Source organism: Sander lucioperca, chromosome 19 (genome assembly GCF_008315115.2).
Source record: "Sander lucioperca isolate FBNREF2018 chromosome 19, SLUC_FBN_1.2, whole genome shotgun sequence".
In the NCBI taxonomy this organism is placed as follows: domain Eukaryota; kingdom Metazoa; phylum Chordata; class Actinopteri; order Perciformes; family Percidae; genus Sander; species Sander lucioperca.
The window spans coordinates 8091954-8111690 of NC_050191.1; the positions used below are offsets into that span (position 1 = coordinate 8091954).

Here is a 19737-nt window from a genome sequence, read left to right on the forward strand (position 1 = left end):
GTGCATTTGCAGCACGTTTGCTGAATGCTGCACGTGTTGTCAAATTAATGAAGTTGTTTTCTGAAATTGCTTGTGTTTTGTCTATTTGCATGTGTTTTCTTAAGTTGCAGGGCGTCTGCCCCTGTCGGCCACCGTAGACCTGGGAAATAAAAACTATTCCCATCAGGATTGAAGCATTTTAAAATCAGATAATGGTGATGACTGATGAGAATAACTTTGTGTTCATTTACGTCTAAAGGGGACAAATGCACCACCTGTATGAAAGTATCTACATTTGTTGATTTCTCCACCAATATACACAGTTTTTTTCTTAACTTACATGTACCTTTTGTGACAGTAAACTGTAAAAGATTTGAGTCGGTCAAGAAGAGATGTCAGTGTCTTGTAATGTACAACAATTTCAGTGGATCATACTGTGTGTATTTTTTCTTTCCAGTCAGGAGGCGATGGAGAACAAGGCCATGTATCTGAGTACATATGAAGAGAGAGAGAGCGGCTCCATGTATGAAGAGGCCTACGATGGACACAACTTGTCCAAACTTAACCTGTGTGATGAAGGTAAGGGCAACACAGATTTCTAACCAAAAGGTTTGTTAAAATCGAAGTCCAACTGCAATCAAAATATGTCCAAATGCAGTAAGAAGCTGACCATGGCAGTTTATGGTAAAAATATGTTCTCAAATGATAAGGACAGCGCTGAACACATTCTGGTAGAGATACACAAAGAGACTGGAGATGTTACATTGTAGCAAACTCAAACATTTCAAGCATCAGTGATGAATCTCTAAGAATGAACGCCTTTTTTCTCCCAAAAAGCCAGGTCCCAAATAGCTAGCTGTTAGCAAATGACACTCTCTAGCAAATGGTTCTCATTTTCAATGGGCACTGCTCTAGTTCTTTAAATTCCCAAATTATTCAATATATATATATATATATATATATATATATATATATAAAATAGGCGTGTGTAGGCACAGAAGTCTGACATGACTTATGCCTACCATACACTAGAAGACTTTGAAAAGACTAAAGTCTGACGCTATCTCACATCTAAAGACAATCATCTCACATCTAACGTTAAAGACTGTCATTATATGTAAAGACTGAGGATCTTGCAGGTTCACACATTGCAAGACTACAACTAGATTAGTTTTGAAAAAATGTACTAAGCTAGCTAGCTACTGCTAGCATTAGCTGGTAACTTAAGGGGAAGTTTGCCGATTTTCTGCTCTGTTGTACATGCAGAAGAACGGCGGCAGTACCCGGAGGTCAGCGTTTATTCGCAGATAAAACATCCGTTGGATGACACTCTTCAGAAGGGTTGGAAATTGGGAACTTTTCCTCTTTAGCGTTTAGCGCGCCGCCATAGCAACTTTAAAAAACACCAGGTTTAGTTGTTTGCTGCTTTCTGTTTGGTGCTAAAGGGAGTGCACCCATTGGTTGTTGACAATGTTCACATGATTTAACTTCTCTACCAAGACTTAAAACGTACGATAATATCAAACACGTTTGATTTTGTCGGAACGTCAAGACGGGAAAAAGACTGACTCGGACTGAGTTTTATGACCACCTTACACCAAACGATGCGACGATGGGAGCGCACCCTAACTCTAGCAAGACTCTCAGGATTTCATTACGATATTGGAAAGCAGTCAGCGACAGTGAAATCGCTTGAAAAGTCATTTGGTGTAAGGTCGGAAACGCAGATCTTCACACACCATGGTTGATTTTCAGAACGGGAATCACACACACACACACACACACACACACACACACACACACACACACACACACACACACTAATAACCAATACAGACACACAAGAAGAGGCAATGCTGTCACCACTTGGCATCCACTCTCCTCTTGCTATGGTCATTTGTGAAAGCAGGAATGTCTAGGAGCAACATCTGTGTGTGTGTGTGTCTATGTGTGTGTCTGTGTGTACAGGTGCAGCTGCAACAAATCCACAGTGTTCTCAGGTTTCGACCCACGGCGCTGCGAGTTTGGTGGGAAAGTCTTAGCGAACATTAACTGGAGAATATGTTGACATTTTAATGGAAAGCGGACAACGGCAACACACAACACACATCAGAAAGACTGTCCTCATCCAACGTCTTTAATCCTAGAACACTTTCACACCTCATTCAATTAGAGAACATATTCCCAGCCACGGGACAGTTTGTTTTATTGGGGTGTACTGTAGTAGAAAAGAGCAAAACAAAGTAGTAAGAAGGTTTCGGTCAGAGTGCGATCCAACCATGATTCACTAAACTACATGGCCAGAGTCCATGATGAAGTAAACACACTGATTTATGGGTAAAAAACAGGGTTTACTGTATCCACAAAGATAATTCAGGGCAAATGTGGTCTTACTGTTGTGAACTCTGGCATGAGGTGTTATTAAGCCTTTCCACTGTGGTCTCACTTGTTTATAGTAATTATAACAGCACATTATAAATAATTTGACAACGATATGTTGATGTTTAAATAAACACACATATATTAGCATATTTAAAGGTTTAGTGCGTAACTTTTTGATAACAATGAACGCCTGTTACATTAAAGCCATAGCCAAATGTAGTATGTTTACAACACCATCACCAGGCAGACATGACTCAGAGGCTCAATCCCAAAGTGAGCCCTGAGGACTAAGGACTAAAGATTCACAGACTTAATTGATCTCAGGTGCTAAGTGAGTGAGTGTGTGAGGCCACATGGGCTCCGATAGGTATAAATGGGATTGGGACAGCACTTCACGAGATCACATGTTACCTTAGCGACGTTTAATAACAAAGATGTTGCTGACACTTGCCGGTTTGGGAATTTTCATTTTAAGTTTGTTGCTTTCCACGTGGCCAAGGCACAGGAGACGGCTGCCTGATTCCACATTTTTTCAAACTCTTGTTTTACAAGCTGGACAACAGGTTGGCCTGTGTTCCGTGGTCGCGTGTCGTGCTGGTGTTTACCTTTGTAATTTCCGGATTTCCCAATGGTCTCCGCGGTAAACGTCACAACGCTTTGAACTATGGGTAATTCCCTTTGGTGAAGTCTGCATCGATGCAGACTCACGGAAAGGGCTCTGTAAGTGTGTACTCAAACCCTCTCGCCTTTTGAAATTCGACATTAGGACAACCCTAAGCCCTTACGAATTTTGCGAGAACGCGCACCAAAGTCCGTGAGTCTCTGAGTCCGGACTTTGGGATTGGGCCAGAGGGAACACACAGCAGTGCACTTGTGTAATTTCCGAACTTGTTTTCAATTACTTGACGAATAAATATTGATTCTTCTGTCTCTTTTAATGTCAGTTGGAAAAGCTGTAAAGCGTCAATGAACATCTTTGAAAAACAAACGCCTACCCGCATCTCTCTCTATTTCATGTACTCCAAACAACAACACGACGACTGTGGTTTTAAGGGGGAGTTGCAAGTCACGAGGTCCACTCCAAGTGTTTACGCTAAATTAATCACCTCGCTCCTCTGGCTCCATACTTAAAGGCACATACATGAGATTGGTATTAAATCAATCTTCTCATCTAACTCTGGGAACAACATCAAGCAAGCATATTTAAAGTCATAAAGCTTTTAATGCGTGTCTTACACCAGGGCTGGAGGAATAAACGTCAGAAGACAGCAAAGTATGTGATAATTTCCCCCTTAAGCTCCAGACTGCTGGTTTTATTTTCCTGCCTGGTTTTTATGAAGGTGTGTCTATGATGTGTAGTTGTTTTGTCTCAGTTTAGCATGAGTTTAACTTAAAAGGCAGTGCAATTTCTGTTCCTATACATTCCAGCCATGTGACACATCTGAGCCAGCTGTGTTTGTCTTACGCTGGAGGAGTGTGTGTGTGTGTTTGTGTGTTTGTTTGTGTGTGTGTGTGTGTGTGTGTGTGTGTGTGTGTGTGTGTGGCTTGAAAGGTGCATGTGCGTGTGCATCCGCAACAATCCACCAGTGTCCACTGACAGATTGTCAAGATCCAAATGAAAGCATGCTGTTGGGAGGCCGCACTGCAAAAACCAGTGTTTATATTTTAAAGTAAGACTCAAGCCAACATCATGACTCTACACAGGAAGATCTCATTATAACCCTCATAATATCCCAGTGGGTGTACTATTTATCATACTGTCACAAGGAGACCGTGATTTCCCAGAGACATGTGTTTTCATATTTCTCATCCTCTCCTGGGCTTGTTTTCCTAATTTAAGATGTTTCATTTTAGTATAGCTTTTCGTCTTTCCATCCAGTTAATCTTAATGTAAACAGTTAAGTCTTAAGTGGTAGCTTGTAGCTTGAGTGACACTGTAAAAAAACTGTACCAACAATGGTACAGTTTTCAGGCTTTTTTCTGACATTTGGTGTTTTCAACCTGATCTCACAGAATTCCGTGAAATGAACACAGCCCCTTAACTCAAAATCTGTTTTACTAATGTATCAAACAGTTGACATTGACGTTCACTAAACCCCTCCCTTGATCCAGTCATACTATAGCTTAGCAACCGTAACTAGGCACGTAATATCTGTCAAGCTTTGGAATCTTCTCAACATTCTGAAGAAGTTAGCAGTTAGCAAATACTCGCTAACCAAGGAGGTTTTGAAGGTAATGTCTTTTGCCTATTAAAACCCCAAAACACTAGACTAAAGTTTGTCTGTTCTAACCTCCTAATGTTAGCATGCATGGCTAAGATGTATGAGCATTTCTTCCAAGTCTAAAAGAGTTAACAATGCTGCTCATTTTTGTCCATGTGTTCTAAATAGATAATCAATTTTGTAGGCTACTGCCGCTTTAGTCTTCAGAGTTAGCATATGTAGCCGTTATATACGCTAAAGACACTTCTGTAGGGCTCACACTGCAGGCAAATCAGCTGGAAACATTAAAAAGTCAACCAGAGACTAAGTGTCCAACTAAAATGAATTGTATTGCTAATTCAATTTAATTATAGCTAGCAACAACTAATAAAGCCTGCTAGCCTTCAAAAGTGGCTAAAAATGAGATGGCTGCCTTTGTCTACTTCTATTTGAAATAGTTCCAAACAATTGAGGCAAAGCACACATTCATTTCTTTAATTATGTTGAGGATAATTACTCATAAACAATACACTTGTGCGCTTATGTCTGAAAACATTTTTAAAATAATAAATTAATGTCACACATTCCTTTTCCAACAGCTGTGACTCCAGAAACAACCTTTGAAAATCTCTTCATCCTCTTGACCTGAAGGGGATGTACAGCTTAATCCCTGCCTCCTGCCAAGCTAACACACACACACACACACACACACACACATGAACACACACAGGATAAAACACTTCCATCATACATACACAGTGCTGTGTCAGTTTTGTCAAGACTAATTCTCCAACATCTGTTTGACCCTGAGAGTAGTGTTAAGCGGTGACATGAATTATAGTAATAGCTCCTTAGTGAGTCTGTGTATTTTTTTAAGTTCTATTATGCATTTGTGCATCTATACTTGTGTGTGTTATAAACATTTTAGCCGTGCCAAATGCATACATGATTTCTCATCTAATTTATATCTGTCATAAGACAAATGTTTGATGTTGCTGCTTGCTTACTTGTCATCAAGTGTATGTTCTCTAGTGTGCTATGAGGTAGATAACATGATTGTGTGCATTGCAGTCATCAAGTGTTTATGTGTATGAGCTTATTTTGTGTTCACACAGTATTTAATTGTACCAGTAAATGTCAGGCTTTATTAAAAAAAAAAAAAATAAATAAATAAAAAGCCTTTGGAATTATTAGTTTTAGTTTTGACCACCAGTCCTTGCTTTTATGTACTCTCCTAACATGTTTGTGTCAAGTAACTAGAAAACATGAGTTTTGTTATTGTGAACAGCCTCTCGCCTTACACAAAATGTCCCAGCCACTAATAAACAAGCTTTTACAGGAACGGCTTTGTTTTGTAGAAGGCAAACATATCTTCAAACAACATTAATACAGACCCTGTTTGTTCCAAAAGCCAAATTCCTCCTGCTGTTTTATTTATTAGAAAACCCAGTGAATTGTGACTGCAAAATATTTCCACCTCGATTTTTACTTTTGTATTTTTATCTATTTTTTTTTTTTTCAGGTTCTGGTAAGCGGCGCAGGAAGCAGGATCAGTGCTGTGCTCACTTGAACTCCCTCTCAGCCATCAAGTACGCCATCGTGTTCCTCTACATCCTGGTCCTTCTCACCATCTTTGGACTCTGCCTGGCAGGTAGGGTGTGACCAAGTCTTCCATTAGCTGTGTGTCGTGGGCAGTCGTTTGATCCTGAAATGTTGGTGATTGGGGAGCTCTGAAAATAAAATAACTAATTATTTTACCACTTTAGGATGCTTTTTGGAGCCCAACAAACATTTATCAATTATACATTAGCCCACACAAAGTGTTTAGCTTGTCATTTTAATACTATTACAAAAATGGAAATTTTGTGGTCATATTTGGTTGATGATGATCTTGACCTTCTTCCGCATATTGCTTTCCGTGACATGCTTACTGGTAATGAAAATTCTGAAAGGTACAATTTACAGTCCACTATGTATGTAAATACTTCAAGTAGTAGCATTACTGAATACTGAGACAAAGAAAGAAGATATGAAAAATGTACTTTTTAAAATGATATTAGGTGTGAGAGATCAAAACTTCAAGATATCTGAAACACAACAAATTAATTATGGAATATATACAGCATCTGCAAAAGGAGCTAAGTGTCCACATCACCATGCCATATTGTACAGTATTGTATAGAAAGTGTCTAGTGCCTAACCTCAAATTGAATGAAAATCGAAGTGTTAGATCAGGGTGAAAACTGTTAATATCACACACGATGGACAGAGTAGTTCATACCCTGTATCTATCTATCTAGCTAGTTTGTCCAGCCTCAATCAGAGAGAAAAAGAAAGAAGGTGTAAAAGAAAGAAATAAAGAAAGGTGAAAGGAAATACTGTACTGTACTGCACACATTGAGAAAGAGAGCATTTTGTCCATCTTCTGTTTTCATAGCTCAGTTGTGCAGATGACATCAACCATTCCTCAAGGTTGAATTGTAATGTAAAGGACACACACACACACACACACACACACACACACACACACACACATACAACCCACAAAAACACTGGGATGTGGTCTGAAACTGTACTCCTCTTTTAAACTGTCTGTTCTAGTTTAGCATTGAGAACACACAGACACACACACACACACACACACACACACACACACACACACACACACACACACACAATAAATAAACAATCATTTGAAGCATAACCTAAACTCCAGTCATGTAAAAGTCCTGCTTATTTTACTTTACTTACTTTATTGAATTTATTCACTTGACAGGTTTACTGCTAAGACCTATATCTGTTGAAAAGTTTGTAATATAATGTTTCAATGCCAGAAGTAGCACAGATCTCTGTATTTATATAAGGCAGCTTCACTCTGTCCATAGAGATTTTTCTAATCTGAATCGTGAAATCATTTTTCCAAGCGCGGCACACAACTGACCTCTGTGCTTCCTGCTGTTAACGCACAGCTCTGTGTATGAGTGACAGGTTTAAACTTGATTCCCACATGTGAAGTTAGGTATGTCACGGCATTTTGGAAGCGTGACAAGCTTGACTTTTTAGACAGCAACATAAAAGGGTAGAGTAGAGATAAAGCGTGACGGTGGCGGGTTCCTTTGTGCTGCATGGTTCCCATACTTCCCTAATGCATGGCTGTGGGAGTGCCAGGTTTCAATCTGCAGAGGAGTCCACTATACAGAACGTTTTACATGAGGGATCCTCAGGGTAACGGAAACAACAGCACCACCTTTAGTCTGGTTCAGGAGTTGGCATCACAACTGATTTTCTAGGAGATGGAGGCCATGATTATTTGGTTCAGTCGTGCAGGTTTGTGCAGTGTGTGAGGGTTCAGCTTTCAGCATTCAGCATCTCTTGACCGTAGATCAAGTCAAAACCAGTTGACTGCAAGAAAAGTGCAGGAAGTGTGGTTGCGTAATCAAATGATACTCGGTTTGGTGATTGGATTTGGCATTTTTGTATAGTTTTTTTTTGCTTCTCTTTAACCAATTGTGGTTCATTTAATTGGACATATCGGCCCTAATAAGGTCTGCCTTCTCTCATATATAATAGAACTAGTTGGCACTCGGTTTGAGGTGCTCAAAGCACCAAAAAAGAAAAGAAAACAAAGCTCCAACACTGGGCAACTCACGCCAAAACAATCTAAATTAGATTGCTAAATAGCACCACAGGTAGGAGGAAAAATTCTTATTTTTGACTTTGGGATGAACAGTCCTTTTAATCTTGATGCATGTTCATTTTTGACCTTGGAACAGAAGTTGACAACGAATCCATCTCACTTATGCGCTTGTTTTGGAGCTTTCGACCATACTATCTTCTTGTTTTGAAGAGTGACAATTGATGTGGAAACTAAAGTTGCGTGGGATTTAAAACTTGGAACTTGAGACAAAAAGTTGCATCTTTTAGCTTTGAACTGTTAAAGGACCAGTGCCTTGCTCATGGACCAATCAGAGAGTAGTCATTCACTGACCCTTCAAAACATTTCCCTTGCTTTAAAAAAAAAAAGAAGGAAATTACCCAGTCCCAAACCACCCTTACTGACTTCCAAAGCTAGATTATGCCTCAATATCACTTTCAAACATCACATGTCTTAGTGATTGGCACAAAAAAGTGAAACTGTAATGTGGAAATTCTGACTTGTGAGTTATGGAAATTAGCATTAGCTGTTGTTATTATCAGTCGGCGTGTGACGTGGTGCCGTAATAAATTCCAGCGTCTTCAGAGCTTACACTGCTGCAGTTCCTCCTCCGGGTTCATTTGGAAAAACCCTGGCGTGATGCCACAGTAGCCTCATGGCCAATCTGTGTGTGTGTGTGTGTGTGTGTGTGTGTGTGTGTGTGTGTGTGTGTGTGTGTGTGTGTGTGTGTGTGTGAGCTTTGGAGGTGTGTCAGACTTTATGGCTATTACCTTCTGCGAACCCTGCTGTGGCCTCCTTGCAAATGCCAGCTCTGTTATTAGAGGAGAGGAAGACAAAGAGAGGCTGATAGAGACAGAGAGAGAAGGAGAGAACAATTAAGGAAGATAGAGTTAGAAAGAGAAGTGACAGACCCAGAAACAGGTTTAAGAGCTGTCTGGCTTCAGACCAGCAGTATCCTGGAGAAATCGACTGCTCTCACTGATCCTAATTTCATTTCAAGACTCTCCTCTCCTCGAGCCTCCCACTCACGCCGTAACCACACTGCTGATGCCAGTATTCCCAGGCACAGAGATGTAGTCAAGACTTTGGAACGGTTTCAATGTCGTCAAAGAGGTATTTGGTTATTTAAGGCTTTTAGATGAGGTTGGTTTAGAAAAGCAATCAAACCAGGCTTTTCAACCGGCCTCTTTTAAATCAAGGGCCGGCCATCAAGGTCCGGCCATCCAAAAGCTAAGTGGCTCCAGCGTAACGTCACAGGAGGCCCATTCGCCATATACACACACAGTGCACGCACAAACACACTCACAGTGGCTGCCAGTTTTCCGATGTGAACACAGATTCAACTCTGTGTTATCCACATTTGCTTTTTGTTTGAATTCTCACTTGACTTTTAGTTTTTTTTTTTTTTTAAGCTCTTACGCTGCCTCCTTTTGGGTTTCTCCCAACTTCATTGCTCGGCCAGCGTCTCCCGTGCATTTAAACACAGCCGTATTTCATAGCAAAGCAGGATCACGGAGCATCTTTGGCTGAAAACATCTGCATTCATGTCATTATAAGTATAATATAGTATTTTCTGTGTCAGCGCATCTGATCCTAAATCTTAGTTTTTGACAAGTGAAGGGGGGAGAGTGGTAAATGGAAACAGAGACGGATAGAACCAAAATGACAGAGGATGAAAAAGCCAGCTGCTCCATTTATCATGAGGCCTTATCAGTCCATTATTTTTACAAGTGTATCTCCATGCAGATAGGACAGTGCTCTCAGTGGCAGCATAGAGATTGTTCCATGATTGAAAGGTCACATGTTCAATTCCCATGATAATCAGTGTCTATGCCTTGAGCCAGAATCCAGACTTTTATAATCTCAGAGGCGCCTGCTGGAGAAACCTTTGTCTTTGTAGTCACTTGTTTTAGCTAACACAACTCAAGAGGAGGAACTTGAGAGACATGTTTGATCTTTTTAGCTCTTAAGCTGCACTAGACAACTGTGCGTGTTGGCGGCCCAAATGGTGGCATGATGTAACTTTTGAATACTTTACTTCCCAGAAACCCTGTGGGCTGACCTGCGTAAGTTCCTGAGTGGGAACAGTTGTTTACACGTACAGACTCAGAGCTTTCTTTTGACCTCTCAAGAGCCTGAAGCTTTTGTTTGCTCATGTCTGATTGAGCAGTTTTTTATTACTGCTATTGGCACACAGTAAGTTTCCATGCATCGTTTTCCTTCTTGGAGTCCTGTTAGCTCTTTAACATTCTATAATATATAATAGCATACAATCTCCATTTTTCAATGCTGGGTGACCTTTGTGTCTTGAATCCTAGTGGGAAGTGCCAGGATGCTATTTATATAAAGGTTTGATTCAAAGTGAATGGCAGTGATCATTTCAACAATTTATTTGTCAAATCGTCTCCAAAAATAGCTGAATTGTTGCATTCTTTAAATTCATTTTGATTTTTTTAATGGTCCACAATATATTCTACGTAACATCGAAAGTCATGTTAGGTTCAGATTGAAATAAAAAATAATTGGACACTGTATGAGTATGTGTTGGCCTAGACACTACACATCTTCAAATCTTAATTACATTCAACTATTTTCTATGTGGAGGTGCAAATAAATGAAGAGACAATAATATATAACTTCCTTGGTTGCGAAAGGGGAACAACTGTCCACATTTCTTCAAAGACCAAAGTCCAATCAGTTAAAACAGAAAGTTCTGACACATTCTAGTTCTAGTTACTCAAATTCTTGGATTAAAAGTGTAAAGCTGATTTTGTTGTCCCACAGAGTGTTACATTTTTAATGCTCAAGTGAGCTTTATTCTACAGTATCTGGCTGCACTGCATGAACCAACACCTCCTCTTGGTTGCAATTGATTGGTCTAATCACATGTGATGCTGAACTTTCCTCAACTTTTCTAAAAAGAAACCAGATGCAGAGTTTTGTCTAAAGCTGCCGCTTTTCTGTTGTCTCTCCATTGGAGAAAGTTCCTAAGCTCTTTCAGATGTTTTTCTCTGAATACATCCAATGTATTACAATAGCTTAGTTTGCAGATACGATGCTGTAAAACATTACTGCATTTATAGAAGAGATGTTGGACTAAACTATATCGTTTTTAAAACGGCACAGCAATAGACGTTTGATTGCTGTATTAGGTGTTTTCCCATGGGGGCTACAGTTAAACAAATTCAGTAACAATACAGAGCCTGTTTTATAATTGTAATTCAATTCTGCAGTGCATTTGTAACATGTATTATTCCTGCACACTTAAGAAGGCAAATATGCAAACTGAGATCAACTTCAAATGTTTCAACAGGTTTAATATTAAAATTAAGAACATATTTTTGATACCCGGTCATTCTGAGGGCATAGAGAACCATCTCTGTACCACTAACAAGTCATTATCGTCATCAGTTCATGCAATTTTACTGTAATACACAATTTTGTTATTAATTATTGTCCTTGCATACATGTTGACTCATGCAAAAGGAACATAAAACAGTTTATGTTCCTTGTAGCAGAGCAGAACCCTTTTTAAAAAAGTTCTCTAGCGTTGTGCTCGTATGGTGCATTTAAGGACAACTCTAGAGTCTATGAAATATTCCTAAATTTAACTGGATTATTTCCTTATATTTCTTAGCATTATGAACAACACCTAGCCATAAAAGAATCATCTTATCTCTGTGGAGGGCAGCGATGTTTTTGGTGGAATTTTGGCCTGACTTTGCTACAAATATACCGTGTGCTACATCTGGAACCAGTTCTCAGAATAACAGGTTGTGTAAAACACCCAACAAACACATCTAATAGCCAGAGATTGGCCCATGTATGGCCGTGCAGACAGAGCTTGGACTGATAACTGTCTGGGTGGTTTAAGCAGTATTTAACACATTTTATATCTGTGTTCATTAGCTGGATGGAGATCAAGTAAGGTCTTTGCACCTATCATCATAGGCACAATCATTTAAAAAATATGCATAAATTGGTGTTTTTTGGCCTCGTGAGTCAAATTAGTTCAATGAGTTACATCCACCTTCCATTTTTAGAGGATATCCACAAAACAAAGTCTAGTTTTTACAGACACCTGTAGTATTTTACAAGTATGACTGAGCCCGCCATGTTTACAGAGTTATTTTCCTCTTACATGCTGCAGATTAAGGGTGGGGGAAAAAATCGATACAAAGCAAAGTATTGCGATATTTTTCCGTGGCAATACTGTATCGATACCCAGACGCCAAGTACCGATCTATTATAATATATGTGTTGGTCAGTTTGTCTGCTTTACAATCCCATTTTGCAGCATTAAAATGAAGTGAGATAAAAACAAAAACAAAAAAAAATAGAGATACGTATCTTTTTAGATGAAACAGATGTTGACAAAGGATTGGGAACAATTTGAAGTTGGAAAAAAGGTAATAAATTGCAATATATCGCAGAATATTGCAATATGTTTAAAATCACAATAATATCGTATTGTGATGATGGCTTATGGTGAGGCCTCTGGTGATTCCCACCTACTGCAGATCTTCAAGCGCTGCCTTCATGCCTCCCTTCCACTTATACTTTAGGTGCAATTGAGTCATGTTTTCCAGCAAACATGAAGCTTACAGGTTTGGCACAGTGGCGCTTTTTTCCTCAGTCAGTTAATTGCTGGAAAACATGATGGTGGGTTTGTTATTTTTCTTTAAAGCCATGAAATCTATGAGCTTGACTTTGTGTCTTTCATTGATAGGCAACAGGCATGTTATTGCCAAGCAGAAATAGGCAGCTGGCCCTGAAACAGCCTGGGGTTAGTAGTAGTTTGTAACTGCATTTGTTATCATCGTTATTTTGTGTTTTACGTCGGCTTTTAATGCTACAGCTAAATTCTGTTTTGGCTCTAATAAACGCAGATTATTTATAGTTCCCTGTTTTGTCGCCAGCAGTTGGTTTCAGTTAAACATTCCGTTGCTATAGCGACCATACTGGCAGTGTTCCATGGAAGTCATGACGTCACATTTGAGCTAGCCTCTGTTCCACTAGCCTCTGTAACAAAGTTCTGATTCCAGATGGCTCAAACATTCTCTATTTAAACTTCTAATGTTGATTTAAAGTGCTCATATTATGCTTATTTGCAGGTTCATAATTGTATTTAGGTTATACCAGAATAGGTTTACATGGTTTAATTTTCAAAAAACACCATATTTTTGTTAAACTGCACATTGCTGCAGCTCCTCTTTTCACCCTGTGTGTTGAGCTCTCTGATTTAGCTACAGAGTGAGACATCTCACTGCTGTTCCATCTTTGTTGGGAGTTGCACATGCGCAGTAGCTAGGTAAGGACTACTAGTCAGTCAGAAGCAGAGTATGAGGGCATGCCCTGACAGTACCTAGGTAAGGACTACTAGCCAGTCAGAAGCAGAGTATGAGGGCATGCCCTGACAGTACCTAGGTAAGGACTACTACCCAGTCAGAAGCAGAGTATGAGGGCGTGCCATGCTAGCAGCTAGGCGAGCATTATAACGTGTTACAAAGTGACCACGTTTGTCTCTGAAGTAAAGGCTGGACTACTATAGAGCTGTTTGGAGCATTTTGTGAACAGTGTTTTCTGTTGGAGACGGTAAGTCCCTTTGGGGTGGACTTTGGGCTTTTTCACTTTGTAAACCTATAACATGCACAAAAAAGATATATAACACAATAAAGGAAAGGGAAAAAGCCAAAAAGCATAAAATGAGCACTTTAATAAATGAAAAAAAAAAAAAAAAAAACTAGCTTCTGTAACTCAATGCAATCTGTTATTCAACAGTTCTTTCAGCAGTCTTTCTGAAAAAATGAAGCGTGTTCCTGGGGTTTACTTTTCATATTCTAAGACAAATCAGCATCCACTACAGCACTCTTTATTATAAATGTAAACCTTTGTGATGAAGTTAAACAGTGATTACTTTGTTAACACAAAAAAAACGTGGCGTGGGTACTCACGTCATCGTCACTTGGTTTCGACCATAACCATAAAATTCACCAAAGCTGTCTTCTAAAGTAAAATGTTTCCAATTTTTTAAGGCATAATCTAAAAACTTGTATGGTGTCCGCTTTTCTCTGTCCTGCTGTTAATGACATGTCTGAACTAACCACAACCCCTCTACTCGCTCATGGACTCGTCTCTTCAGTTTAGCCGTGATGTTTAAAAACGTGAAGGTCTGACGCTTATGTGAAATAATGTTTGTTGGTGCTAAAGGCTGCACATTTAAGGAATTAGAATTTAACCCGAACCTAAACTTCAGCTGAAGTTTCCCTCACCCCCTCTCTGTCTTTTATTTCTTTTTTTCATATGTAGGAGGTGCATTTTTTTTCTGCTAAAGAGGATACTCTTTCATTAAAAAAAACTGCAACCAGTGGGTCTTTTGGACAGTGGCGAAGCAGAGGACATTGACATACTTGACCATTAAAAAAGCAATGACAGGCTAATTTTACCAGAACCACAGCCTTTAGACTACTTTAGCTCTTTTGAGGTTATTTTAGAAAGCACACACCCTTTTACAACATGATACCAGATTAAATGTAGATCAGATGTGTGCTGCTAAGTTTGTCCGTAGAAAAACTTTCAGAGGGCAAATCTGACACCACAAAGTGCATCTCCTAACAACTTTAAAGAGGAACTTTAAAGGCTAAACCACACCCTTGTGAAAACAATGAACATTTTTGCTGCTGAAGATTAGGTGTCTCTAAACTCGCTCTGTTTATGTTCGACAGGGATGAGAAATTTCTTCCCCAGACACACTAAATCCTCCATCACAGACCAAATGCGTGCCAGAAGAGACACTTTTTCATATCCATATACATGCAGACACTGGCATAAACCTTCACTTTTATGTTGAGTTAAGTTCAATGCAAATAAAACACAAACATACTTCTATGTACAGCACACATACTCTAACATTTGATGACACACACAATCATAGTCACAAACATGTTATTTACGCACATACTTGTGCACACACATGCATAATGCACACACAGACTAACAGATATTCAGGGTACAAGTACTGCCACAAACCACACACACACACACACACATATATATATAGACATGTATGTCACATGTACACACAGTCTCAGGGCCCCTAAATTGACTTTGAGAACATAAAGCCTCTTCTAATGAGTTTCTGTACTGTGGTCATGGTCCTTTCTGTAGGAAAGAGTCTGGAGAGGATCCAGCATTCCCAATAGGAGTCCCATCATAAGAGGAGGAGCACATACACACACACACACACACACACACACACACACACACACACACAAAGAAACATAAGGAGAAAAGTCAGTTCTTCATTCTTCAAAAAGAGAGGTCCTAAAAGTGAACAGCCTCATTCAAGCAGCCAAAGTCTAACACAGGCCATTAACATGTCAAGACTAATTGGACCAGACCTCATTCTCTCTCTCTCTCTCTCTCTCTCTCTCTCTCTCTCTCTCTCTCTCTCTCTCTCTCTCTCTCTCTCTCTCTCTCTCATTTTTTTATGTTGCAGAAAGCGTTCACTCAGTACAGAAAAAATGCAATAATTAAAGCAAGTGGTGTCACCATGGTTGTGTGGTTGCTTAACCATTAATTGATGCATTATACTTTTAGGACAGCTGTTAAAGAACAGCATTTTCTTTGTTCTTTGGTGTCATCTTCAGCATGAAACGTGGCCAACATTACTGACAGTAAAGAACAACAACAACCCACCAAATCCTAATAAATCTTTCAAATACTATTTTATGAGGATGTGGGACGTTCATATTTTGTTTGTTTGTTCCACTGTTCAAGACTTTTCAGTTTCCTTAGTTCAGCTGATAGCTGCTTAACTAATTCACATTTAGTTGTTGGTGGCTTGTTCGATAGCTGGATTGGAACTTAAGTTATAATTTAGTTTCTATTTCCACAACAAAATATATACATAATACTTGAGAAAAACATGCTGTTAGTTTTTAGCAATTGTATCGGCGTCTCTGTGGATGGCTTATGGATTTTCATAAATATTTACTTTAGCTTGATTTCTCTTGCTTCCCGTTATAATAATAAAAACTATTCTAATGCAACACCTTATCATACCCAGCTGATACCCTTGCGTTGAAAAGAATAAGTTGTAAACATGCAGAGCTACACACATTCAGATTTAGGCCAAAAAAGTTCATGAGATGCAATAAAGTGGAACACTGCAGTGCGTAAATAACTCCAACACAAATAAAAGCAGCGAGCCACAGTGATGCAGCTCTCCATAAACAGCTAAAGTGATTTTTTTAATCTGCAGGAGACGGGGGGTTAAAGCTTCAGGGATTTCAAGAGCACAATAGCAGGCGCCTAAATTAGTGTTATTTTTTACGAGCAGACTAATTAAGCAATAACAGATTCCAAAGAATGGGTAGGCTGAGCTCAAGTGTGTTACACACACACACACACACACACACACACACACACACACACACAAAACGACAGCTGGCGACATTAAAGAACGGCTTGTTTATTCTCTGAGTAGGAAAGTAAGTCGGTACATCATTTCGTTTGTAGGTAAACAAGTCAAGGAGGAAGACCTTTCACAGCATAGAGAACCTTAATAACTTTAGATGTAGTTTTTGCAGTGTTGGTTCAGGTATTAAAGACCGTCAAGTCAATCAATTAAGCAGGTTCCTGTGTTTTCATTTTTGGTGTCAGATCTTCATTTATTAATAGTAAGTTATATTTTTAAACCAACCAGTGAAACAAAAGAAATTTAAAAGTCTTGATAAGATCCAGTGGATAGTAGGCATTTCTTGCATTTATTAACCTAAAAGCAGGTAGTAAGAGAGACTTAGAACAGTGGTATTAGTGGTGAGAGTCAGTTGATCCATTCATTGAAATCCCCCCGAACGTCACTCCAGGAAACACACAGACACCCCAACAAAGGCAGAAAACAAGTGCTTCTATTGTACACAAAACACACACACACACACACACACACACACACACACACACACACACACACACACACACACACCTATTAAGGCATTCAGCCTCTCACAGCAAGAGCCTCACTTTGATGTCTGCCACATCAGACAGGGTCCACGCTTAGAAATTAAACAAAACCCCCGCCACCACCGCTGTCACTTCATTTGGACATTCCTGAAGCTGAGTTACAGCTGGCTGAACTTAACACACACAACCTCCACCAGACTTGACTTAACATGACTCCTGAATGAAGAGACATTGTTGTTTACCCCTCCATGAAAGGACCAAATAAACAACAAAAATTACACTCCACACCATCTGCCAAGTTGAATTTTTAGTTTACACATTTCAGCCAGTTTTAATAAACTAAAATTCAACCGCTCTTTTTAGAAAATATATTTATATTACATCGAGTGTAATTCTGTGTTTTAATAGTGATGTTTACTGTGTGTAGCCACAGCTGCAGAACCGGGTGATGACTAGGCATTAACTCTTGACAGCAGTTATGTATAAGTGGGTTGCATGCAGCGGTGTGGTCTGTGTGATAATCGTGCCATTCCCATTGAAACAAAACAAAATAGCTTTAGTCAGTTTTCTTCAGATGGAGCCATGTTGCAGAAAATAACTTAAAACATAAATGCATCACTGTCGCATTAATTGTAATATGTGTTTATATTAGCTGAAAAACAGAGAGATCATATTCGTGAGTGTCAGATTGTATGTGACGCTAGTGGTTTACTAAATTTAAGACTACATCTCCCTTTTATTAAACCTGTCTTTGCCCTCCCCCTTCTCTTTGTCTTTACTGAAGAAGATAAACTTGGGTTTCAATGAATTTCAAATGACTAAAGCTATAATTCATTATATTAATTCATAATTTGTATATTTTTAACAAGCTAGCAAATCCACAGTCTAACAAAGTTGTTATGGCTAACATGTTAGCAAATGATTGCCTATTTTCCAACATTCATTTGGAAATGTGTAATTGTCCACTTAATGAATGTAACTGTACGTACACACCGTCGACAACTTGAGCTGCAAAAGAAGCTCTGGCTGCCCTGTCAAGGACGCTTGTCAAAAAGTACTGGGAAGCTTTTGGCGCTTTGGCCTCTCTGACGTGGCAGCATTCTATGTTCGATCATGTTCAACACACGATTGAAGAAAAAGCGCAAGCAGCCACTACACGGCCAATACATTGACGCTAGAAACCTTTTATAAATTACATATATAATGACAGAATTTGTATTGTTTGTTGGTCGCAGCAGTGTCTGTTAGCAGTTAGTTTGCTTGTTAGCCACTGAACCGCAGCAGAATGCAGGCAGAGCAAGCAGCCGCCAGACTCTACTCTGTTGATCCGTGCAGGACTTCACTGTCAGCGGACTGTTTAGAGACGGTGTGACCGGCAGGTAACATTAACTTGTCCCTATACGCAAACAAAGTCATATCATAAATTATAGGGAACCCAGCAACAGTGATGATGAGCTTTTCCTCCATTTTCTCAGAACTAATGTTTTGGTAGGAACGGAAGTTTACATTGTATGTTTCTCTGGGATTAGCCAGTGCGAAGGACATCTATATTCCGATTGGTTGCTGGTCGTTTGCCACTGAATGCCATAACTCATTACCATAAAGTTGACCAAACTTCAACTTTGTGCTTGACGCTCTGGTCGCTCAAAACGCGACACCGACTGATTTGCCGCTTCTTGCAGCTGAGAGAAGCCGGCTTCCATTGAAAATGAATGACTTCCTGTAACTTTGAAGCTCAAGTCAGCGGCGGTGTGTACGTACAGTAAGCCATTCTCCTTTCGGCTTTGTTGGGTCTTAACCAATTTCTGATCCATCCATCTGGCTATACAGCCTCTAAATGTTCAATGTTATCCATCAGTTGGGGCTAACTAGCTTTCATTTTGGTGCTGGGCAGCTAGCATACAGTGATTAGCACTTTTTTGTACTGAAAACAGTGATATGAACAACAATACTGAAATGTATTGTATATTTTTGGACCATAAGAGCTGAAGAAAGGAGGCTGAAAAGCCCTGCAATGTTTGGACAAGAATTTGCTGTGGGTTCATCACTGCGATTGACTCCTTTGACATTACCATACATACATATGACCATACACGTGCATAGTGTAGTGGTAAAATGAATGATAATTAATGTAGCTTTTAACTTTTACATTCAATATTTTTGTATCAGCTGTAACATGACAGAGCAAATTTCTGGTTGTCACATTGGTCACAAAAAGTAGTTATGCTAAGAAAGGATGAGTCCAACACTTTATCTGAAACCCTTCCTTTAAAAGTCCCCAAAGGATAAGTTGTAAACATGCAGAGCTTTACAAATTTTCGATATGCTTCACGCCAAATCATGAGAGTATGACCATTTCCCATTTAATAAATGTATTTGGTCTACCTCGGGTTCCCAGTCCAGACATACAATAAAAACAAACAATCACCACTAAACACAGATCGACTGCTGGAGCAAGGTGGTGTGTGTGTTGTTGTTTCTGTTGTGGGTTATAGTTTATGTATTGTAGTGTCCAGTTTGGGGTGTGATTGTTTTATTGTGGTGATCGACTGCGGT

The 19737-nt window shown here is 39.4% G+C and overlaps 1 protein-coding gene across 2 annotated transcripts in view; it reads left to right on the forward strand.

Moving 5' to 3' along the window:
* The window catches only part of scara5 (scavenger receptor class A, member 5 (putative)), an 82806-nt gene that overhangs the window by 11190 nt on the left and 51879 nt on the right, over window positions 1-19737 (forward strand). For both annotated transcript variants that reach the window (XM_031322375.2, XM_031322374.2), the window contains 2 exons: window positions 437-558; window positions 6085-6213. In XM_031322375.2, coding sequence (XP_031178235.1) covers window positions 447-558; window positions 6085-6213 — 241 coding nt within the window. In that variant the 5' untranslated portion in view covers window positions 437-446. The remainder of the gene's footprint in view (window positions 1-436; window positions 559-6084; window positions 6214-19737) is intronic.